Source organism: Myotis brandtii, unplaced genomic scaffold (genome assembly GCF_000412655.1).
Source record: "Myotis brandtii unplaced genomic scaffold, ASM41265v1 scaffold986, whole genome shotgun sequence".
Taxonomy (NCBI): Eukaryota; Metazoa; Chordata; class Mammalia; order Chiroptera; family Vespertilionidae; genus Myotis; species Myotis brandtii.
In genome coordinates, this window is record NW_005372102.1 from 640,415 (window position 1) to 664,456 (window position 24,042).

Consider the following 24,042-nt stretch of genomic DNA (forward strand, 5'->3'; position numbering starts at 1 on the left):
CCTGTCCCGGGAGCGCCTTGCAAACCCAGCTCCGGCACCGAGTCCCCTTCCCAAGCGGAACCGGGGGCGCGCCCCCCAGAACTGGCTCAGGTGCCTCTCCTCGTTGTCCCCACAGCTGCCCCCACACCGCTGCCCCGCCGAGTCTCCAGCGCTGGCTTCTCCGAGGCCCATCCTGAGCTGGGAGCCCTGGGACGATTCGGGTCTGCCTGGTGCTCATCACAGTCAGCGCCAGGGAAGCAGGGACTGAAGGCGTGAGGAGGCGTGCCCGGCATCGTGCCAGGCTCCCAACACTGCCGGGACCCTGTTAGAAAGAAAAGGGGGGCCCTGCCGGTGTGGCTCAGTGGTTGGGTGTCGATCTGTGAACCAGGAGGTCACGATTCGATTCCAGGTTAAGGACACATGCCCAGGCTGAGGGCTCAATCCCCAGTGGGGGGCATACAGGAGGCAGCCGATCAATGATTCTACCTCATCGATGCTTCTATTTCTCTCTCAATTAAAAACAATAACAACAACAAATAATGAAGAAATAAATAAATAAATAACGAGGTCATCACTGCGTAGCACTGGCCTCAGCCACCTGCGGCCCAGGCGGGGCAGTGGCCCTGCTTCCGGCAGCTCCCCTCCAGGCGGAGTGACCGTGCGGACGTGAGAGAGAACTGCCCTGTGCCCGACTGCGCTCAGACTTTGAGTGAACATCCAAGTTCCCTGGTAAGCTCGAGAGAAAGCAGCCAAGGGCAGGAAAGGGGGAACACATGGACCTGTGAGTGGGCCCAGACTGCAAAGGCGGCAAAGAACTCCAGAGCAAGTTTTGAACGCGTACGGTCAGATAAAACATACATTCCAGGAATATGTACGTATTTTTCTTTTAAAGAACTTTTTATCCCAGAAGAAGCATTTCAACGATTCAGAAAAGGCATTCCAGTGCGGCTAACCCAGAGAGCGAGTCAAGTCCCAGCTCCTGTCGATATTTTGCCGCTAAGTTCTCTGATTTCCACAGCCGTGTAGCCGCATTGATTGTCAAAGAAACACCAGCCTCCGGGAAGGCGACCCGCCTCCTCCCTGCTGCTCCTAGCGGCTCCCACACACTCAGGGGTGGCCTCCTTTCCCCCAGAATCGGGCCGGGACAACTCACCAGCCAGGGCTGCGGGATCTCCGGCAGAGGCATCTGGGGAGGGGCCGGCAGGCTGCTGGGGGTCTCCTGCTTCGGAACGTGGTCTCTCACTTCAGAACCTGCGGGGATCAGCCAAACAGGCCCGGGTGAGGAGGACGGCTCTCACCTCCTCAGCCCAGTGGACTCCACAGACCCCGCCCTGCAGGGCAGGGGGATCCTTCTCCATCTTACAGACGAGGAACCTCTGGCGGAAACGGTTAAAGACCCCGCTGCAGCCCTAACAGCAGGAAGCGGTGGGGCCGCAGCAACACCTGTGCTTTCCCTCGGGGCCACGGCCTCTCAGGGACCTGCTCCCTGAGCTCCCCCCCGGCTGCCCTGTGCCCGTGTCTGTGCCCTAAGGGCAGAGGCTCTGGGAACAGCAAGTCTGTAGGAGTCCCTCCTGGACTCAGAGGCTGACATGACGGGCACAGTGCGTCCTCCCAGGTCCGAGCTGGGAAGGAAGACACACGCGGCTGACTTAGAACGCACGTGAGCATGAGGCAGGGCGGCCAGAGGAGGAAGAAGGAGTTTCCATTGGGCGCAGCACTCTTTCTAGTCAAGAGCTCGCCTGGGAAGACCTAGGAAGCCACCACTTCCCAGTGATCACCTGGAGTGGCCAGCACGGAGCTACCGGCGGGGACATACGGAGTCAGAGTCCCTGCCCTCAGACGCTGGCGGAGAACTGGGACAGTAAAGAGGAAAGGAAAAAAAGAGGACAAAAGTAACCGCCAGTGGGTGAGTCTTAAGCAAATTGAAGAGCCAAGGAGAGAATCCGTGAAGTGGAAATACCAGGAGATACGTCCGAATGAAGCGTGAAGAGACAAAGGCCTGGGACTCGGGGGGCAGAGGAAGGGAGGGGGGGCTGCGGGCAGAGGCCCTGCGGGGCGGAGAGCAGGGCTGGCCGAGGAGGCGAGCTGGAGAGAAACGCTCCGAACGGCTCTGTGCAGGCCGTTTGGAAATGCGCTATATGATCTCCTTCCGTCCCGACAACGCTCTAGGGGTTCGCAGATGAGGAACCTGAAGCAGAAAGAGTGACTGTGCGAGGTCACGTACTTGGCGACGGGCCCAGCCAGGAAGCCAGACCCGTCTGTCTGCACTGCATCCGACCCTGAAGAAGCGACCCCTTGCTGAGTCCGGTGCAGTATCAGAGGAGACATTTACCCGTATCCGAAAAGGCACCGCAGACTCACTCTTCCAACCGCACACTGTGGGACCAGCGGAGACACACATGGAGGAGGTGGGCAGGGAGGCAGCGAGACCCTTTCCACAGCGAGCACTGCCCATGTGCCCCAGGTCCTCTCCTGAGCTCCCTCTCGGGGGCAGGTCCCCACCCACAGGCCTCCCGTGGCCCCCCTTTAATCTGCTACAGTCCTTCCCCCGAGGTCCAGAATGCAACCTAGCTGTGTCCTACATGGCTTCATGCCCTAAAAGCCAACGAGCTGTACCCTCAAAACGGGCTGAGTGTGTGCGTGACAGACCTCAGGAAGCCATGGAGAAGGAACCCTCAGTCTCCTCCAGCTTCCTCCTCGGTCTCCCAGAACCCCCCGGACCCCCTGCACGGCCCGCCCCCCCGCCACACTCTCTCACTGAACAGACCGGATTCCCTCCGAGGGCTCTCCTACTCCCTGGTGTACCGCATGCAGACCAGGCTGCCCCCACCTTCCCCGTCCTACCCTCTGGCACAAGCTGGCCTGAGGCTGCTCTCTCTGAAGGGCCTGCTGGCAGCGATGGCCGTGGCTGGCACCCGGGAGCATGGATCTCAGAGCTGCCATGGTCCTAATGGCTGGGGTTGGTTCGCTGTGCCTAGACTATGTGTGCAAACACGTGGTTTACACCAAACACCGGCTGTGGTGTGCACCTGACTGGGCAGAGGGATGCAGGGAGCTGGGGGAGCCCTGTTTCTGGGTGTGTCTGGGAGGGGCTTCTGGAAGAGACTGGCACTGGAATTGGGAGCTGAGTGGGTGGGCAGCGCCCACCAGGGAGGGCCCGGATAGCACCGAAGTTGGAGGAGGAGCAGCAGGCTCTCGGCTGGACTGGGACATCCCTCTCCTCCTGCCTCGACACCGGGTCTGGCGCTTTGGACTCAGATCAGGACTCACCCCACCAGCCCCGGTTCCAGGCCTCCCGACCGAGCTAACCCACCGCCGCTGTCCTGGTCTCTCCCTGCAGCGAGATCGAGGGCCTTCTCAGCCTCCATAGCCGCAAAAGCCAGCCCCTAAGTTAATCTCCTCTCTCCTCTCTCTCTCTCCCGCCCTCCCTCTCTCCCATTGGCTCTGGTTCTGTCACCCTAACACACCCTTTTCTGGGATTCTGGGATTTGGGGGCTCACAGGTGGCTGCGCTTGTTCTGCTGAGGGAAGGCCATGCTCCGTGCGACACTCAGGGAGGGACCGGCATAAGGAAGGCTCCTCCAGCCCACGCCGCCTTTCCCCTCAACCTGCCTGTGCACCCTCCCTACCCCCGTAACAAACAAATCCTGGGCATGAGAAGGTACCACTCTATGCTGAGTCCGCCCAGTGCATCTCCAAAGGGTGGGGTGCTCCCAACACACCCACTGTTCCTTTAGCTCCTTAAAGGCTTCCCAGTGAATCTCCAAAGGGTGGGGTGCTCTGGGGGCCCCCAACACACCCACTGTTCCTTTAGCTCCTTAAAGGCTAGCACCTGGCATACAGTAAGGCCTTCAGGGACAACTTCCTGATTAAACAAAGTCCTACGCTACTACACAAAGGACTACGTTTTAGGAAAGGGAGGGGCTCGAGGTGTGCGAGGCCAAGGGGACGGGGAGGCTGTGGGGGGCACGCACCTCTGGAGGCCTGTATCCTGAGCAGGATGTCTGCGATCACGGCCTTCTTCTCCCTGACCGTGGATGTTAGGTATTCGTGGTCCAGGAGTTCAAGAAAGAGGCGAAGTTCCACTATTAACTCCTCCATTGCTGAAACAAGGGAGGAAGATGTCATTAGACGCGCTGATTTGCAAAAGTCTAAATACAAATGCCAATCTGACTCAAAGCCTTTCACTTCCGTGCTGGTTGAATATGGCGTTCCCACGTGAACAGGCCTGCTGGAACCAGGCCCCCAACAGCGTCACGCACCCTCTTCCGGACACGCGTGCTACCCCTGCACTTGCTCCCAGGCAGCATGCTCGGCTGGGAGGCGCCCAAGCCACGCCGCCCGCAGATGGAGTCAAGCCTGACATCACCACTTGGTGTCATTTGCACCATATTAAATTCCAATGTCAAGAAGGAGACGGAGTTTCAAATGCCAAGCAGTTTTCCAAGAACCACTAGGACCTGGTTTCAGATACTCACACCCGACTGCTTTTGTAGGGCTGGCTCCCCCCACGAAGGCTGTGCACGTGTTTACACGTTGCCACAGGGATGCGGGAGGCCAGGAGGGCTTCCAGGGCACGGCCAGGCCTGCTTCCCACCGCGTCTTCCTTCTCGGGCTGGGCAGCCCTTCCCTTGATGTCCACAGACAGGCTGCGTGGCGATGTCAGCACGTTTTAAATCATGAGCAAGTTTTAAATCATCAGAAAGATTTAAATCATCAGCAAGTTTTTTGTTTGTTTGTTTTTGTTAATCCTCACCCGAGGATACTTTTCCATTGATTTTTTAAGAGAGTGGAAGGGAGAGGGAGAGACAAAGAGACAAACACTGATGTGAGAGAGACATCGATTGGTTGCCTCCCACTCGTGCCCTAGCCAGGCCCGGGAATCAAGCCTGAAACTGAGGTACGTGCCCTTGACCCGGGACCCTTTAGTCCTCGGGCTGATGCTCTATTCACTGCGCCACACTGGCTAGGGTATCAGCAAGTTTCAAATCATGCCTCTAACCTCTGCCGGACTCCTTTTAGGATCGAGCTGTTCTCATCACATTAAGGCGCTATTCGCCTTTTTCTGCACGCCCGGTGCAAACGCCAGGGTGGCCTCTTAGTCAAAGCAGCGACCCCACATGTACCGGTGGTCACTGTACCTCACCACACACCTGCGGTTCCAAAACAAAACCAATGCTTTTGCTCGGAAGTGTCTGATGACTCTGATGAAGCAGGAAACCCACTGCTTTTATTCTATCTCCAAACCCTCGAGGACACACTTCTTTAATGCCCGGGGCGGAGGGGAGGGGGAGCCACTTCTCAGCCTGAGGCAGCCTGGTGGTTTTCTGATTCGTGTCATGCAGCGGCCAGCACTGGGACGGTCGGCACCGCTCAGTGAGCCACAATGCCACACGGCCACACACGGGTGGGACCCCTTCATGTGCATCAGGCAAAGTGCTCTAACACAGCAGAATGCAGTGTCTTAAAAATATATTTTTAGAGCCAGTTGGCCTGGAGGTCAAGTAGTAATTACCTACAACAATCAAGGCTTAACTACAACAAGACTGGGCACAAAGACCACAAGGGGGTGCACCAAGAGTGTCTACCTCAGGTAATTGGGACACTTAACACGGAAAGCCACTCTATTGACACAGCGAAGCATAAAAAAATGCCGAGACAAAGAAACAGGCCACAAAGAACAGAACCGGAGGAAAGCAGGCTACTGGATATAGAATTCAAAACCACACTTTTGAGGTCTCTCAAGAGGCTTCTAGAGTCTGTCGATAAACTTGATGAGATGTACAGGAAATCTAATGAGACCCTCGATGGTGTGATAAAGGACCATCTAGAAAGTAAGCATACACTGACTGAAATAAAGAATATTATACAGACTCCCAACAGCAGACCAGAGGAGCGCAAGAATCAAGTCAAAGATTCGAAATGCGAAGAAGCGAGAAACACCCAACCGGAAAAGCAAAATGAAAAAAGAACCCAAAAATACGAAGATAGTGTAAGGAGCCTCTGGGACAGCTTCAAACGTACCAACATCAGAATTATAGGGGTACCAGAAGATGAGAGAGAGCAAGATATTGAAAACCTATTTGAAGAAATAATGACAGAAAACTTCCCCCACCTGGTGAAAGAAATAGACTTACAAGTCCAGGAAGCGCAGAGAACCCCAAACAAAAGGAATCCAAAGAGGACCACACCAAGACACATCATAATTAAAATGCCAAGAGCAAAAGACAAAGAGAGAATCTTAAAAGCAGCAAGAGAAAGAAACTCAGTTACCTACAAGGGAATACCCATACGACTGTCAGCTGATTTCTCAACAGAAACTTTGCAGGCCAGAAGGGAATGGCAAGAAATATTCAAAGTGATGAATACCAAGAACCTACAACCAAGAATACTTTATCCAGCAAAGCTATCATTCAGAATTGAAGGTCAGATAAAGAGCTTCACAGATAAGGAAAAGCTAAAGGAGTTCATCACCACCAAACCAGTATTATATGAAATGCTGAAAGGTATCCTTTAAGAAGAGGAAGAAGAAGAAAAAGGTAAAGATACAAATTATGAACAACAAATATGCATCTATCAACAAGTGAATCTAAGAATCAAGTGAATAAATAACCTGATGTACAGAATGAACTGGTGATTATAATAGAATCAGGGACATAGAAAGGGAACGGACTAACTATTCTTGGGGGGAAAAGGGGTGTGGGAGATGCGGGAAGAAACTGGACAAAAATCATGCACCTATGGGTGAGGTTTTTCATTTCAGAGAGGGAGGAAGGGAGAGGGAGAGAGAGACAGAAACATAAATGATGAGAATCATAGACCGGCTGCCTCCTGCACGCTCCCTACTGGGGATTGAACCTGCAACCCAGGCATGTAGCCTGACCGGGATGGAACCGTGACCTCCTGGTTCATAGGTCGATGCTCACCCACTGAGCCACCCGGCCGGGCTGAAGTGCTCCTTTCGCTATTGCTCTGGAGTCCACACTGCAGCTCACCTTAAGGAACTAGCACTTGTCAAGTTTGGGTGTAGAATCAAAGAAAACGACCTACGATTTTCTGAAAAGGCCCTAAGATACTCGTCTTTTCAACCACATGTCTGCGGGGGCCAGCTTTGCTCATGTGCTTCCACCAGAACCAGGTCTCGGAGCGCTCGGCACGCAGACGCAGGGGCGAGAGCCACTCGCCTCCGGGAGGCCAGCCTGCGTCCGGGACCTCCGCCGAAGCAGCCGCAGTGCGCTCTCAGCCACCTCGTAGCTGAGTACGGCCACTGCTCAGAAATACACATCATCTCTTATATGAAGCGCTAACAAGTCTGCCAGCTCTGTGTTCCGGTACGGCGAGTGCCTGTGATGTCCCCACACAAACACAGCTCCTTGGGGTCTTCACTCCATATTTTAAGACCAAAAAGTCCTAAGCAAACAGTCCGGGAACTGCTGGTTGAGGGGATTCCTTCCCAGCCTGCTCTTCCTCCGGCTACCGCACCCTTCGCAGCTGAAGACCCTGACGGAGGCACGGGCACAACCGCCGGCGGGCACACAGCATCCACGCGTGCCGGGCCTCAGAGCCAGGGCAACGACAGCCTCATCCTTAGAGCAGGACAACTTGTCGTAATGGAAAAAATAAATGAAACTGAACACATACCTTAGATCATATACCAGAAAGAGCTATAAAGACACTTGAGAATCAAAATGTTAAAGTGCAAGCATTAAGTCCTTGCGGAGAGGAGGTGCCTTCTTTTATAACCTTGGTGTGGGGGAAAGATCGTCCAACTTCGACTCGGACTCAGATGTAAACGGAAAGGACGGATGGAGGAGACGAAGAGAAACAAAAGCCTGCGGCCCTGGAGAGGGAGGCCCGAGTGGTGGCCCGCACGCCCCAGTTCCACGCGTCCCGGGACCTGGGGAGCCGCCCTTCGCTGCTGGCCCGCCCCGCCACGGCTCCTCCTGCCGTCTCAGAGGCGGGGCCGGGCACCGGCTTCACAAAGCCCCTCTCCCGTGTCGCTCAGTGAGGACCCGGGGCCACCTCTGAGGGCCCAGTGAAGAAGTCGTCTGTGACACATGGCTGGCCCAGGACCAGCCTGCTTCCCTGACCCCGCACTGTCCCCGATCTCCTCTTTGCAATGCCTTCCCCGACCTGTACCGGGCTCCCGGCCGCTGCCTCCTTGTCCAGCCCATCTCCTTCCCCTCCCGCCTGCGCGTCCCTCTCAGCTCGTCTGAATGAGGCAGTTTCCCCGCACGCATCGGGCTGCTTCCCACGATGACCTCGGCGCTCCCTGCTGCTCTCTGCGGGTGCACCCTCACCTGTGCCTCCCTGGCTGGTCCCCCACACACACCCCAACTCGCCTGTACCCGTCCACGCTCAGCTCGGCTCCCAGCACCTCGGCCCACCTTCGTCAGCCTCACCACGCTGTGACTGCGGTGACTGTCTCCTCCCCCGTCGGGGGCAGCCTGGTCAGGGGCCTCCGTGTGACCTCCCTCTGCACCGAGAGGGCCTAGCACGAGGCCTGCCAGGGAAGCTAGCCCCCCACAGACACGCAGTACCCCTCGCGGCGTGTTCCCAGATCTCCGTAACAGACCAGAGTCCTGGGATGTGTTTGGAAGAGACCGGTGCAGAGAGAAATACCAGAGCCCGTCCTCAATAGCAACTGCTCCGTGTGACATTCTTAGAGCACAGACAGCCCCGGGCGGGGCGCTCTGACAGGTCATCTCTCAAGCTGGCTGGTGGCACCTGGGCAGGCCTCTCTGCTGAGGCAGGCGCCAGCGGGAGCACTCGGAGGGGCTCAGTGAGGGACAAGACTCGTGCGGCAGGGAGCACGGAGCTGCCACACGGCAAGGCCCCAACATACTTTCCCTTATAGGGTTACGGCCGGGAGGTAGGCCGACTCCCAAACACTTCCCAGCCTCCACGCATAGCTGGCTGGGCTGCCTCAGAACAGGCGGCGGGTGCTCTCTGGGAGGGAAGACTGGGGACCCCAGGTGGCCCTGAGTGAGTGACTGAGGCTGAGCACAGGGCCCTGGGCCACAGCGCGGGGATGACAGCTCTGTGCAGGCAGCCGCTGGAGAGACCGACCGCGGGCTGGCTGCATCGGAATCGGAGGGGAGAGAGCAAGGCCTCTCCTTGTCGCTCTCCTGTCAGCAGGACGGACAGCCACCGCTCAGCCTCAGCACTGACTCCACCACATCCACCACGTCCCAGCGGAAAGCCCACGTCTATTCTGAGTCCTGAGAATCTGCCGTTCCGGCTGTTTAGAGGCAGAAAGGAGTCCCCAAGGAATTGCTGTGAAAATCCACAGAGCACATTCTTGGGGGAAGATATCATGATTTGTACAAGTCAGATTAATATGTGGATGGATGATTCAAGCCCTAACAGAAAACATCCCTCCATTGTTGTGTGAAAAGCAAGAGATGAAACCCAGACCCACACATGCTTTTCCTGGTCATGATGATGTACGTACCCCGACCGCACCCCAGGGCCCCGTTTCTCGCTTCAGAAGCCTGATTCCTGGGCTGCAGATCAGGACCCCGCACTCCCAGGGGAGGCGAGGGAGGGAGGAGGAAGGAGGGAGGTCCAGGTCACTAGGGTTCCCGGCCAGGCTGTAAAATCCATTCCCAGGAGCTGACACAATACATGTTTCCTCGCACACACTTCCGACGAGATGGCACGCACCTCCCAGCCACTCCTGTGTGTGATCAAAAGCCAAGCCTACGCCATCCAAGTTGTAGCTTAGCCTCTGGGGGGAGGACAGGGGAGCGGTTCCAGGACACGGGACAGGACTGGAGATGCTGGCCTTTCCCACTGAGCGAACCTCAACCCCCGGCCACCCCCAGACCGTTTCCTACAGCAGCTCGGAGAGGGCATTTGCTCGGCCTCCCACAGTCCCTACCGGCCTCCCGCAGTCCCTACCAGCCTCCCGCAGTCCCTCCCGGCCTCCCGCAGTCCCTACCGGCCTCCCGCAGTCCCTACCGGCCTCCCACAGTCCCTACCGGCCTCCCGCAGTCCCTACCAGCCTCCCGCAGTCCCTACCGGCCTCCCACAGTCCCTACCGGCCTCCCGCAGTCCCTACCGTGACAGTGCGTTTCGGATGCCCCTGACCCCGGGCAGCGGGGCTGACCCTGCGGACCAGCAGTCAGGAGGGGTGGGAGGAGGGCCCACGGGAGAATGGGGTGAAAATACCCTCCTCCAGACACGTGGGCAGCAGGAGGAGGCCTGATACAGATGACACGATGGCTCCACCACTGGAGCTTTCAGCGCCACCGTCACTAACATCTCAGGAAAAGGAGGGTCTCCAGGTCGCCGCAGGGCAGGCCTGCAGTCCAGCCCCGGAGCTGGTCCCGCACCTGCGCCCCGCACAGTGGGGGCCTGACGTCCCTTCCCGTCAAGAACATGACTCAGCTAGATTCTTAGAGAGGCCGCCGCCCAGCTCTACAGCTGTGCTCTTACACTCTCACTGTGGAAACGCGGACGGGACAGGGTTTTAAACGCTTCCTTTCTGTCCTCCATGCCCGAAACCAGTGCCTCTCAGCTTCCCCGGGGGCACTGCTAGGACGCAGGTCCTGGCTGCGCAGGTGTGGGTGGGCCTGGGAGTCTGCAGGCCTAGCCAGCTCCCAGGGGTGCCCCGCTGGGTCCACAGTCCCGTTTCCAGCAGCCGTGCCCTGGGCTGCACGGAACCTGACAGCGTGTTTCAACTGCAGGAGTGACCCGCAACGCTCCTCAAAGGAATAACAGACACGCCGCTGCCCGCACTCACCTGCCACCCGCGACCTCGGGGAGCACCAGGGTCTGCCACCGAAGTGAACCCACCACCAGCCCAGCAATCAGGAGAGGGGACCGCTGAGTAGGCAACGATGCCCCTGAGGACGCGCTGGCATCTGGCTGCTGCTCCCCAAACTGTCAGGTTCAGCCAGACCCAGGATGCGGGGTGACGGGGCTCACGCTCGTGCACAGCTCATCCCATCCTCACACGTCCTAGTCGGCAAACACCCGAACCTGCCCACAGCTGTTGTGTAATGAGGTTTCCCTGGGCCCGGCCGGAGTGGCTCAGCTGGTTGGGCGCTGTCCGTGCACTGAGAGGTGCCAGTTTGATTCTGATCGGGGCACATGCCTGGGCTGCAGGTCTGACCCCCAGTTGGGGAGCATAAGGCAAGCAGCCAGTCCATGTGTCCCTCTCACATTGAGGTGCCCCTCTCTCTCTGCCCCCCCCCCCCCCCCCCCCCCCCCCCCCCCTTTCTCTAAGCAGGTCCTCAGGTGGAGATGTAAAAAGGAGACACTTCCCCGGGACGGGACGCAGCCCTGGCCATGCATGTGCCTCTTGCCTGCGGTGCTTCCGTGAGCGAGAGCAGAGTGAGGCGGCTGCAGCAGAGATGCAAAGCCTCCACCATGCACGGTGGCCCTTCACAGGGAGAGCCGGGGAATAAACTCCAACAAGGACAACTGGAACCCGAGACGGAAACCAGGCTGAGCTGCGGAGGCAGGCGGAGGGCTCAGGCAGAGGGAACCTGCTACCAGCAACCCGGGAAGAGCGAAGGCAGGGCCTGCTTAGGAGTCAGTCTGATCCCTTCAGAAATGGCACCGCCTTCCCGGGGCGACAACTCACATATGACCTCTGTGACCCGAAGAACTGCTTTCTGAGCATCCCACCCGCCTCCATCCGAGGAGCTGAGGGGACAGCCCCCAGGGGAGGAGCCTGCGGCCGGTGACTCACCGACAGCAGGCACAGGGTGAGGCCCCCCAGGGACGGGCTGCGAGGCTGCTGTCTGGCCGCCCCGCCCCCCATCCCTGCAGACTGAGCCCACTCCTCCTCCATGGTGGGGGAGGGCGGTGGGCACAAGGGCTGGGTGGCATATGGCAGAGCGCTAATGGAAGCCAATTAGCACCACGGCTGGTCTCACAACAGCTTCTCAGGGCTGGGAGCTGCTGCGCTCACAGGGCGATGAGACAATGCGGTGGCTGCACCGTGTCCACACAGCGATGCAGACTCCCCCAATCCTGCCCGCTTTCTGGACGTGCCCCCAGGGCATGGGACATTCTCACCATCTCTCTATGGAACGAGGAGCAGAGCTGTCCACAGGGTTTTGCTTTAAACATACATATATTTTTAAATATATTTTGATTGATTTCAGAGAAGAAGGGAGAGGGAGAGAGTTGCTCATATGGAAAATAAAATAATTGATAAATAATAATATAAGAATAAACTGTGTTGCTCACAACTGTAAGCCTACTTTTGCCCACCCTGTATACATACAGAATATGTATTAATTGACAGTTCCTGGCATCGTAAGGCTTCCGGCCAACAGTGGGCTGTTAATAGTTAAGTTTGGGGGAGTCAAATGTCATACCTGGATTTTCAACTGCTCAGCGCCCTAACCCCACACTGTTCAAGGCCAGTTGGCCTCTGGAGACTTATTAACTTAATGGTAAATCAGCTAATCCTCGCTTCATGGCTGCCTGAGCTCTTTGGGGTCTTGCTCACTGAGTTCCCTCCCAGCACGTCTTGGCCTCTGCCCTTAGACCTCAGATTTAGCCCAAACCCACTGCTGCCAGGGTCCCCATCTCAACAACGGCAATGCTGCTCTCCCAGCGACTCGGGCCCAAATCCGACGCCATCCTCCTCCTCACTCCTGTCCTCCGACCCATCACACATCTCACAGAGGCTCCTCCCAAAACAGGGGCCGCCCCAACCCCAGCTCCCGGCCCTGGCTGCTTCCAGCCTGGCCAGGCCACCACACTGCGCCCCCTGGCACTAGGAGGGCTCCCAACTCACCTCTTCCCTCCCACCTGCTCACCCACCCCAAATCCGCCCTTTACTCTCACACATTTCAGGGCCAAAAAGGTTATATGCAGAGAGGGAGGGAGAGAGAGAGTGGAAGGGAGAGAGAGAGAGCAAATGTCGTAAAATGTCAGGGGGAAGGGGGAACAGAAATCCTTTGTACTATTTTTGCAACAATCCCATAAGCCTGACTTATTTCAAAGGAAAGGGTTGAAAAATAACCCCCCAAAGCGCCAACTCCCTCTGTGAGCGCATTGTCTCCCCGTGGCCAGCGGGGACTCCCTCTCCTCCCTGGCACATTAGAGCCCTCGAGTGTGCCTGGCAATGAGAGTGACACACAGACGCGTGATCCGCAGCCGCCCTGAGAGCCCTCGCCTGAGTGGACAGGAGAGACGCAGAGCAGAGAGCTTCGAACAGGGTGATGGGACTGGACAGAGGGCTGTTTCAGCCAGAGATGCACAAAGGGGTCCTACTGATGGTGGCTGCCCAAGGGCTGGGTCTTTTTTAAAAAGTGTGAGTGTGAGTGTGTATGAGTGTGTATGAGTGTGTGTGAGTGTGTGTGTGTGTGAGTGTGTGTATGAGTGTGTGTGTGTGAGTGTGTGTGTGAGTGTGTGTGAGTGTGTGTGTGAGTGTGTGTGTGTGAGTGTGTGCGTGTGTATGAGTGTGTGTGTGTGAGTGTGTGTGTGAGTGTGTGTGAGTGTGTGTGTGAGTGTGTGTGTGTGAGTGTGTGCGTGTGTATGAGTGTGTGTGTGTGAGTGTGTGTGTGAGTGTGTGTGAGTGTGTGTGTGAGTGTGTGTGTGTGAGTGTGTGCGTGTGTATGAGTGTGTGTGTGTGAGTGTGTGTGTGAGTGTGTGTGAGTGTGTGTGTGAGTGTGTGTGTGTGAGTGTGTGCGTGTGTATGAGTGTGTGTGTGTGAGTGTGTGTGTGAGTGTGTGTGAGTGTGTGTGTGAGTGTGTGTGTGTGAGTGTGTGCGTGTGTATGAGTGTGTGTGTGTGAGTGTGTGTGTGAGTGTGTGTGAGTGTGTGTGTGAGTGTGTGTGTGTGAGTGTGTGCGTGTGTATGAGTGTGTGTGTGTGAGTGTGTGTGTGAGTGTGTGTGAGTGTGTGTGTGAGTGTGTGTGTGTGAGTGTGTGCGTGTGTATGAGTGTGTGTGTGTGAGTGTGTGTGTGAGTGTGTGTGAGTGTGTGTGTGAGTGTGTGTGTGTGAGTGTGTGCGTGTGTATGAGTGTGTGTGTGTGAGTGTGTGTGTGAGTGTGTGTGAGTGTGTGTGTGAGTGTGTGTGTGTGAGTGTGTGTGAGTGTGAGTGTGTGTGTTAGTGAGTGTGAGTGTGAGTGTGTGTGAGTGGGTGTGTATTAGTGTGTGTGTGAGTGTGTGTGTGAGTGTGTTAGTATGTGTGTGAGTGTGTGTGTGTGAGTGTGTGTGAGTGTGTTAGTATGTGTGTGAGTGTGTGTGTGTGAGTGTGTGTGAGTGTGAGTGTGTGTGTTAGTGAGTGTGAGTGTGAGAGTGTGTGTGTGTGTGTGTAGAAGGCCTCCCGAGTCCATCAGGTCTGACTGAGAAGTGGAACAGTGGTTAATAAACGACATGGCCCAAAGCACCCAGCCACGCTCAGTTACTCAGGGTTTAAACGGACTCACTCATCTCCTCCCTTAAATCTGAGCCCCCGCGAACACCTCCAACCCCAGCCAGGAGGACAGCTCGCCCACTCGCTGGCTGGAATGGAGCTGCCATCAAATTAACACTCAATAAACCCCGAGCCGCGAGAACCTGCAGGAAGGACCTTCTGGACGCTGACGATGGCCGCCCGTGCTCCGCACTCTGGATGCTGCAGGGGATGTGAGAGAGCAGGGCCCCGAGCGGAACCCCTGCCACCCGCTGCTGCGGCTCAGGCAGCCCCCTCCCGGATGGACGCCTCCTTTCAGGGCTGCTGGGCAAGCTGCCCTCCCCGGGGATCTCTGTGCTGCCAGGGCCATTCTTTCTCCTCGCCTGAACTTGGACGGAGCAGAAATGCGCAGGTGCTGGGGACCCACACAGACGGAAGGAGGGGGAGGGGGGGTGGCGAGGCAGGCACTCCCAGGAGTGGAGGACTTGGTCCCCGCCGTCAGGCAGGCAGCTGCTGTGGACTGTCGCTGTCCCCCAGCCCCACCCACTAGCCATTAAACAAATACATGCAGACGTCCCACACCCCATGTGCTTCTGAAAGGGGGTCTTGCAACCAACAAAAGACTAAAGCACAACTTTAAAAAGTGAACAACTGGGAACCACAGAAATGGGTCAACGTGGCCGCATTTTAACTCTGGAGCACCGTTCCATGGCAACCGTGCGGTGATTCACCAAAACGACTGGCGGCGTAAATTCACACAGGAACCCGAGGACGGGGCTACAGTCTAGAGCAGTGATGGCGAACCTATGACACGCGTGCGTGTCAGAGGTGACACGCGAACTCATTTTTTTGGTTGATTTTTCTTTGTTAAATGGCATTTAAATATATAAAATAAATATCAAAAATATAAGTCTTTGTTTTACTATGGTTGCAAATATTAAAAAATGTCTATATGTGACACAGCACCAGAGTGAAGTTAGGGTTTTTCAAAATGCTGACACGCCGAGCTCAAAGGTTCGCCATTACTGGTCTAGAGAAAGACGAACATTCTCTGGTTCAGAGGCTGCGGGGGCAGTGGGTCTTAGGCCTGTGAGCAGGGCTCCTGGAAACCCAGCTCCGCTCCTCTGTGCTTTCCATCCCCATCTCCACGCTGCTGGCGGATTTCAGCACCGGCTCCGCGTGGTGTGTGCAGTGTTTTCTGCGTCGCAAGAGACGTCTGTGCTGAACGCAAGGAGAAGCCCGCTGTCCGAGGAAGAACACAATCCTATGCTTTATGCCTGACGGCCAGGCACATTCACAAATCACACGGAAGGTGGAGCCATGTGTCTGCGTGTGCCGAGTGGGGAGACAAGGAAAACGCTCACTTATAGAGGCCACGCACCTGCTGTCTCTCACCTTCCCGCCCAGCAGCCCTCCACAGCCAGGCCCTGGCTTCTGACCTCCAGTTTGGGGACCACACTCATCTCCACGGCTTCCCACGCAGGATGAATTCCCCGAGCATCCTGATGACAACCTCTCTATGGCCCTCACTGCATCTCTCCTGCAGAGCCAGGCGCCTGGTGCTGTGCCAGGACCACTGCCGCCCGCTACCCTGCTCTCCGCTGGGACCCAGCGACACGGGGTGCCCCTCCCTGTGACGAGAGGGAGGGAGGACAGGTGCCCTCAGGGAAGGACCTGTGATGACCAGAGAAAGCAGGGAGGGCACCTCGCTGCAAGCAGCTCTCATCTCACCACGGTCTGGACCAGTTCCACTGCGGTTTCACCAGAGACCGAGGAAAGCCAGCCTCAGCCAAGGCCAAGGGACAGCTCCCTGATAACCGCTCCTCTGTGCTCGGGGTCGCCGACGGTTAGGCTCCATCCTGCGTGACAAAGCCCCGGACGCAGTAACTGCTGAAGAAGCCTTTAACGCACTTGTGTGATTACAAAACCCAGCACCAGCTTCACAGGCAACAGAGAAGACCACCTTTCAAAAGCTCTGCTGCAGGATTTCGGGTGCAAGGAAACTTCCATGATCTCAAACACTCGGCGCGCCGTCCTCCTGAGGACAGCAGGCGCCATCCCGGCCCCAGGATGGCGCGAGCCGGCAGCTGGAGGCCCGGTCATGATCAGCTCTGCCGGACCAGCCAGTCTCAGATCCCACAGCGCAGGCGGGGAGCGCTCAATGACCACCCATCTCACACTCGCCCCTGGCCATCTGCTGCTCCTGTCACTCGCATTGAAAATTAATGAGGGGCTTCTGGGGGCTGCACGGGCGCTGCAGCTGCTGCTCTCACGCTGGGGCGATGCGCTACTCGGAGGCTTCCATCAGACCCCGCTGTCCTCGGAACAGCGTCTGCCGGGCCCACATTCTCTGGTCTGATCCCCCCTTTATTCTAGAGTTGCTGTTCCCCAACTCCTTCAATTGTCTCACCTGTTTCATAAAATCCATGGGGAATTAAAGGCACTGGGAAACCTACAGTCATGATGAAAAACCGCCGGTGTCTCTGACCCAGGGCTGTGGCCAGGTCTGTGCTCAAGGAGCACATCTCCTCCCTGCGGCTCCCTACTCGGAGCCAGGAGGACGGCTGTAACGGGGCCTGTGCGGTTCAGAGCCGAGGGCGATCCATGCACCCGGCCCCCTTCCACCTCCGTGCCCTTGTGAATCACTTCCCCTGCCTCGGCTGGTTGAAAGGCCAGGGCTCCAGCAGCTCCTCCCCTAGGTGGACAGGGCGACCCTGAGCTGGTCCAGAAGGAGTGCCGTGTGCCCGCTCCCTCAGTAAGTGCTGGTGATGCGGCAGCAAGTGTGGGAGGCCAGTCTCGGCTTCGGAGGCCCTCGCTGCACAGGTGGAGACAAACCAAACACACGGGTGTGGAGAAAAATACAGCAGGAAAAGGGAGAAAGGCCGTTGCTAGGGATGCTCGGAGATGCTGGCCTCATGACATGTGCAGAGGGACGAGGACACCAGGGAGAACGGGCAGACTAACTGCATGGAGAGCCTTTGGAACTGGCGCCCCCTCTGTCCGCACACGGAGAAGGGGCCATGAAAACTAAGGCCGCGCTGTAGGGTTGCAGACGGCTGGTAGTCAAACTCAGGCATTTCAGGAAAAGTCTATAAACCATATGGCCAAGGGCTGAATGCCTGTTTTCCAGAGAAACTTTAAAATATGGGTGAACGTGTTTGTTTACTTGAAGGCTGTGTGCGTGCGCCCCTGCCAAGTGCCTAACAGACTGGCCCATGTCGGGCTGGATTTGCCAGCTTGCCATCAACAGGCTCCGGGCCATCTCTAATTGCTTATAAATAGCACAAACACCCAAATATGCAAATCAGGGCAAGCTGTGCCTTCAGCTGCTGCTGCTGCTGACAGCAGATGACAACATGAGCAGATGGGGCTGTCGGGGCCACACCCTGACACGGGCCTGCAGCACGGAGGGGCAGAGGGACCAGCTGCCAGCACAGGACAGGCGGCTTGTTCTCTGGTGAACACTGCTCCCCCCAGGCCCTCCTGTCACAGTTACACAACTTTCATGTTTGTTGCATGTCCTGTTGCTGGTCCCTCCAGCCAATAAGGCCAGGAGCTGGGAACCCAGGAGGCTGCAGGGCACACAGCCAAGAGCCCCAACCAAGTCTAGCCGTGAGCAGGTCCTGCACAAGGCAGGGACCTCGCCGGGAGCACCATCCCGCACAGGGCAGGGACCTCGCCGGGAGCACTGACCCTGCACAGGAGAGGGATCTCGCCGGGAGCCCTGATCCTGCACAGGAGAGGGACCTCGTCGGGAGCACTGATCCTGCACAGGAGCGGGACCTCGCCGGGAGCACTGATCCTGCACAGGAGCGGGACCTCGCCGGGAGCACTGATCCTGCACAGGAGCGGGACCTCGCCGGGAGCACTGATCCTGCACAGGAGCGGGACCTCGCCGGGAGCACTGATCCTGCACAGGAGCGGGACCTCGCCGGGAGCACTGATCCTGCACAGGAGCGGGACCTCGCCGGGAGCACTGATCCTGCACAGGAGCGGGACCTCGCCGGGAGCACTGATCCTGCACAGGAGCGGGACCTCGCCGGGAGCACTGATCCTGCACAGGAGCGGGACCTCGCCGGGAGCACTGATCCTGCACAGGAGCGGGACCTCGCCGGGAGCACTGATCCTGCACAGGAGCGGGACCTCGCCGGGAGCACTGATCCTGCACAGGAGCGGGACCTCGCCGGGAGCACTGATCCTGCACAGGAGCGGGACCTCGCCGGGAGCACTGATCCTGCACAGGAGCGGGACCTCGCCGGGAGCACTGATCCTGCACAGGAGCGGGACCTCGCCGGGAGCACTGATCCTGCACAGGAGCGGGACCTCGCCGGGAGCACTGATCCTGCACAGGAGCGGGACCTCGCCGGGAGCACTGATCCTGCACAGGAGCGGGACCTCGCCGGGAGCACTGATCCTGCACAGGAGCGGGACCTCGCCGGGAGCACTGATCCTGCACAGGAGCGGGACCTCGCCGGGAGCACTGATCCTGCACAGGAGCGGGACCTCGCCGGGAGCACTGATCCTGCACAGGAGCGGGACCTCGCCGGGAGCACTGATCCTGCACAGGAGCGGGACCTCGCCGGGAGCACTGATCCTGCACAGGAGCGGGACCTCGCCGGGAGCACTGATCCTGCACAGGAGCGGGACCTCGCCGGGAGCACTGATCCTGCACAGGAGCGGGACCTCGCCGGGAGCACTGATCCTGCACAGGAGCGGGACCTCGCCGGGAGCACTGATCCTGCACAGGAGCGGGACCTCGCCGGGAGCACTGATCCTGCACAGGAGCGGGACCTCGCCGGGAGCACTGATCCTGCACAGGAGCGGGACCTCGCCGGGAGCACTGATCCTGCACAGGAGCGGGACCTCGCCGGGAGCACTGATCCTGCACAGGAGCGGGACCTCGCCGGGAGCACTGATCCTGCACAGGAGCGGGACCTCGCCGGGAGCACTGATCCTGCACAGGAGCGGGACCTCGCCGGGAGCACTGATCCTGCACAGGAGCGGGACCTCGCCGGGAGCACTGATCCTGCACAGGAGCGGGACCTCGCCGGGAGCACTGATCCTGCACAGGAGCGGGACCTCGCCGGGAGCACTGATCCTGCACAGGAGCGGGACCTCGCCGGGAGCACTGATCCTGCACAGGAGCGGGACCTCGCCGGGAGCACTGATCCTGCACAGGAGCGGGACCTCGCCGGGAGCACTGATCCTGCACAGGAGCGGGACCTCGCCGGGAGCACTGATCCTGCACAGGAGCGGGACCTCGCCGGGAGCACTGATCCTGCACAGGAGCGGGACCTCGCCGGGAGCACTGATCCTGCACAGGAGCGGGACCTCGCCGGGAGCACTGATCCTGCACAGGAGCGGGACCTCGCCGGGAGCACTGATCCTGCACAGGAGCGGGACCTCGCCGGGAGCACTGATCCTGCACAGGAGCGGGACCTCGCCGGGAGCACTGATCCTGCACAGGAGCGGGACCTCGCCGGGAGCACTGATCCTGCACAGGAGCGGGACCTCGCCGGGAGCACTGATCCTGCACAGGAGCGGGACCTCGCCGGGAGCACTGATCCTGCACAGGAGCGGGACCTCGCCGGGAGCACTGATCCTGCACAGGAGCGGGACCTCGCCGGGAGCACTGATCCTGCACAGGAGCGGGACCTCGCCGGGAGCACTGATCCTGCACAGGAGCGGGACCTCGCCGGGAGCACTGATCCTGCACAGGAGCGGGACCTCGCCGGGAGCACTGATCCTGCACAGGAGCGGGACCTCGCCGGGAGCACTGATCCTGCACAGGAGCGGGACCTCGCCGGGAGCACTGATCCTGCACAGGAGCGGGACCTCGCCGGGAGCACTGATCCTGCACAGGAGCGGGACCTCGCCGGGAGCACTGATCCTGCACAGGAGCGGGACCTCGCCGGGAGCACTGATCCTGCACAGGAGCGGGACCTCGCCGGGAGCACTGATCCTGCACAGGAGCGGGACCTCGCCGGGAGCACTGATCCTGCACAGGAGCGGGACCTCGCCGGGAGCACTGATCCTGCACAGGAGCGGGACCTCGCCGGGAGCACTGATCCTGCACAGGAGCGGGACCTCGCCGGGAGCACTGATCCTGCACAGGAGCGGGACCTCGCCGGGAGCACTGATCCTGCACAGGAGCGGGACCTCGCCGGGAGCACTGATCCTGCACAGGAGCGGGACCTCGCCGGGAGCACTGATCCTGCACAGGAGCGGGACCTCGCCGGGAGCACTGATCCTGCACAGGAGCGGGACCTCGCCGGGAGCACTGATCCTGCACAGGAGCGGGACCTCGCCGGGAGCACTGATCCTGCACAGGAGCGGGACCTCGCCGGGAGCACTGATCCTGCACAGGAGCGGGACCTCGCCGGGAGCACTGATCCTGCACAGGAGCGGGACCTCGCCGGGAGCACTGATCCTGCACAGGAGCGGGACCTCGCCGGGAGCACTGATCCTGCACAGGAGCGGGACCTCGCCGGGAGCACTGATCCTGCACAGGAGCGGGACCTCGCCGGGAGCACTGATCCTGCACAGGAGCGGGACCTCGCCGGGAGCACTGATCCTGCACAGGAGCGGGACCTCGCCGGGAGCACTGATCCTGCACAGGAGCGGGACCTCGCCGGGAGCACTGATCCTGCACAGGAGCGGGACCTCGCCGGGAGCACTGATCCTGCACAGGAGCGGGACCTCGCCGGGAGCACTGATCCTGCACAGGAGCGGGACCTCGCCGGGAGCACTGATCCTGCACAGGAGCGGGACCTCGCCGGGAGCACTGATCCTGCACAGGAGCGGGACCTCGCCGGGAGCACTGATCCTGCACAGGAGCGGGACCTCGCCGGGAGCACTGATCCTGCACAGGAGCGGGACCTCGCCGGGAGCACTGATCCTGCACAGGAGCGGGACCTCGCCGGGAGCACTGATCCTGCACAGGAGCGGGACCTCGCCGGGAGCACTGATCCTGCACAGGAGCGGGACCTCGCCGGGAGCACTGATCCTGCACAGGAGCGGGACCTCGCCGGGAGCACTGATCCTGCACAGGAGCGGGACCTCGCCGGGAGCACTGATCCTGCACAGGAGCGGGACCTCGCCGGGAGCACTGATCCTGCACAGGAGCGGGACCTCGCCGGGAGCACTGATCCTGCACAGGAGCGGGACCTCGCCGGGAGCACTGATCCTGCACAGGAGCGGGACCTCGCCGGGAGCACTGATCCTGCACAGGAGCGGGACCTCGCCGGGAGCACTGATCCTGCACAGGAGCGGGACCTCGCCGGGAGCACTGATCCTGCACAGGAGCGGGACCTCGCCGGGAGCACTGATCCTGCACAGGAGCGGGACCTCGCCGGGAGCACTGATCCTGCACAGGAGCGGGACCTCGCCGGGAGCACTGATCCTGCACAGGAGCGGGACCTCGCCGGGAGCACTGATCCTGCACAGGAGCGGGACCTCGCCGGGAGCACTGATCCTGCACAGGAGCGGGACCTCGCCGGGAGCACTGATCCTGCACAGGAGCGGGACCTCGCCGGGAGCACTGATCCTGCACAGGAGCGGGACCTCGCCGGGAGCACTGATCCTGCACAGGAGCGGGACCTCGCCGGGAGCACTGATCCTGCACAGGAGCGGGACCTCGCCGGGAGCACTGATCCTGCACAGGAGAGGGACCTCGCTGGGAGCACCGGTCAGGGACCCGGCCGTGACAGGAACAACAGTCTTGCTCAGACAGAACTCAGTGGGGGCAGATGAACACGTGCACATCTATATTAGCTTGAGCAGAGCGAGGGGACCAGGCACAGGTGCCCAGAAGCACGGAAGACACTTCTGAGCTCCGCAGCTGAGATCACCCCCCACCCCCCAGGGCTGAGAGTGAAGGGCAGTGACTCACTCCCCTCCAGCCAGAAGGCTTGTAGGATGTTCCAGAAAAGAGACCAAAGAGACAAACAAAGCCCTTGGCTACACAGTTGAACCTCAGGCACTCAAGAGGCCGATACCTGAGTGGCAAGTAAGCCTACCAGTTAAGACGAGGAAAACCCTCGGTTCAAGGGCTATGGAGGAAGCATCGGTGGCAGAGTTATTAGCTCTGAATATTCACATTAAAAGCGATGATTATGCCCTGGCCGGTGGCTCAGCTGGTTGGAGCGTCATCCTGTACAGCAAAAGGCTGTGGATTTGATCTCCAGTCAGGGCACATATGGGAGGCAATTGCTCAATGTTTCCCTCACATCGATGTTTCTCTCTCTCTCTCTCTCTCTCTCTCTCTCTCTCTCTCTCTCAATAATGGAGACTACTGGCACTTACCATGTGCCTGGCAGAGGCACCAAGCTAAGCACTTTCACATGGGTTTGCATCTGAACCTCCGAACAATCATCAGACGATAACGATGCCTGCATCCCATTCTGTACATGAAGCCAGTTTTGACCGGTTTTAAAACTTGCCCACATGACGCGGCGAGTTAGCAATCCCCAGGCAGGCCGGACTCCACAGCCCTCGCGGAGAGGTATGCTTCTAAGTGTCCCGCACAGAGCGCGTCAGACCCCAGGTCAAACTGGACTCACGGTAGTTCCCTAATCAACAGTCAAGTTTCATGCCATGAAGTGACACTGAATAAACTGAACAGCTGGGAAGTACCCCCAAGGGTGGACACGAGCAGGACGTGGCATTAAGGAATGTCCACCTCACTCGGCACCACATCCTCTAGTTACCCAAAGCCACGCTGAGCCGGTGAAAGCAGGAAGTGCTGTGTCACCTGGAGCCCCGGGCTCACCGGGGACACAGTTCCCGAGCGTCACTGCCCACCCGAACCATGGGGAGCTCTTCCGACTGCCGATGCCCAGGCCCACTTCCGGGGATCGATGTCACCGGTGCAGCGTGGCACCGGCTCTTCCGAAAGCCCCCAGCAGCTCGGGCTGCAAACCACTGTCCCTGCTCTCCCACCTCCCTCAGCTCCCACCCCCCTCAGCTCCAACCCCCCTCAGCTCCCACCCCCCTGAGATGCGAACTATGCACCTGGGATCCAGGTGGAGGGCGAGTCAGCCGGCCCTGAAGAGCGGTTCCCGCTCTCTCTGCTCCTGGCAGAGGGTCCAGCGTCAGATCTGCTCCAGCCCAAACCAGACCCACTCCCAGGTGAAAACACTCTGGGAGGAGTTTACACACAAAACAACTTCCTGGGATGAACTCTGAGCCCTGAGGAGGCTGCGGGAGAGAAATCCAGGTCGGGACCACTTGCCTCTCTGAGAGCCCCCTCCCTGCATGTGCACAGCAGGGTCAGCCCCCCCGACCGCCCCCGCCCCGTGAGATCAGGCGGGCACAGCCGAGCAGCTCAGCACCGAGAACAGCGCTGCTGGGAGTCGGGCTGGGGCTCCAGGCTTGGCCAGCTGCCAACCAGCAATGTCACCTGAGGTAAGTCCCTCCTCTCTGGTCTCACTCTGGCTAACAGTTCAGTGAGAGAGTGAGTATAAAAAGGCCGAGGCCCCTTCCAGCTCCCGGTTCTAACAACGATTAAAAAAAGAATTCCTGCCACCAACCAGTCGAGTGACCAAAGCACCCTTTTCCTTTCTTTAAGAATCAGAAGTGAAAACAGAGCCCGCCATCATCCCACCAGGGAGACGGGCAGCAGATGCACATCCATTCACAGGAGCTGGGAGCTGAGCAAGGGGCGCAGGTCGTCCATCCTCCCTCCCTCCCTCCCTATTTCCC

The 24,042-nt window shown here is 59.1% G+C and overlaps 1 protein-coding gene across 1 annotated transcript in view; it reads right to left on the bottom strand.

Annotated features, from left to right (window-relative positions):
• The window catches only part of AFAP1 (actin filament associated protein 1), a 75,723-nt gene that overhangs the window by 47,358 nt on the left and 4,323 nt on the right, over nt 1-24,042 (bottom strand). The window contains exons 2-3 of the mRNA XM_005886453.2: nt 3,953-4,081; nt 1,133-1,230 (exon numbers count right to left, since the gene is read on the bottom strand). Of these exons, the coding sequence (XP_005886515.1) occupies nt 1,133-1,230; nt 3,953-4,079 (225 nt within the window). The 5' untranslated portion in view covers nt 4,080-4,081. The remainder of the gene's footprint in view (nt 1-1,132; nt 1,231-3,952; nt 4,082-24,042) is intronic.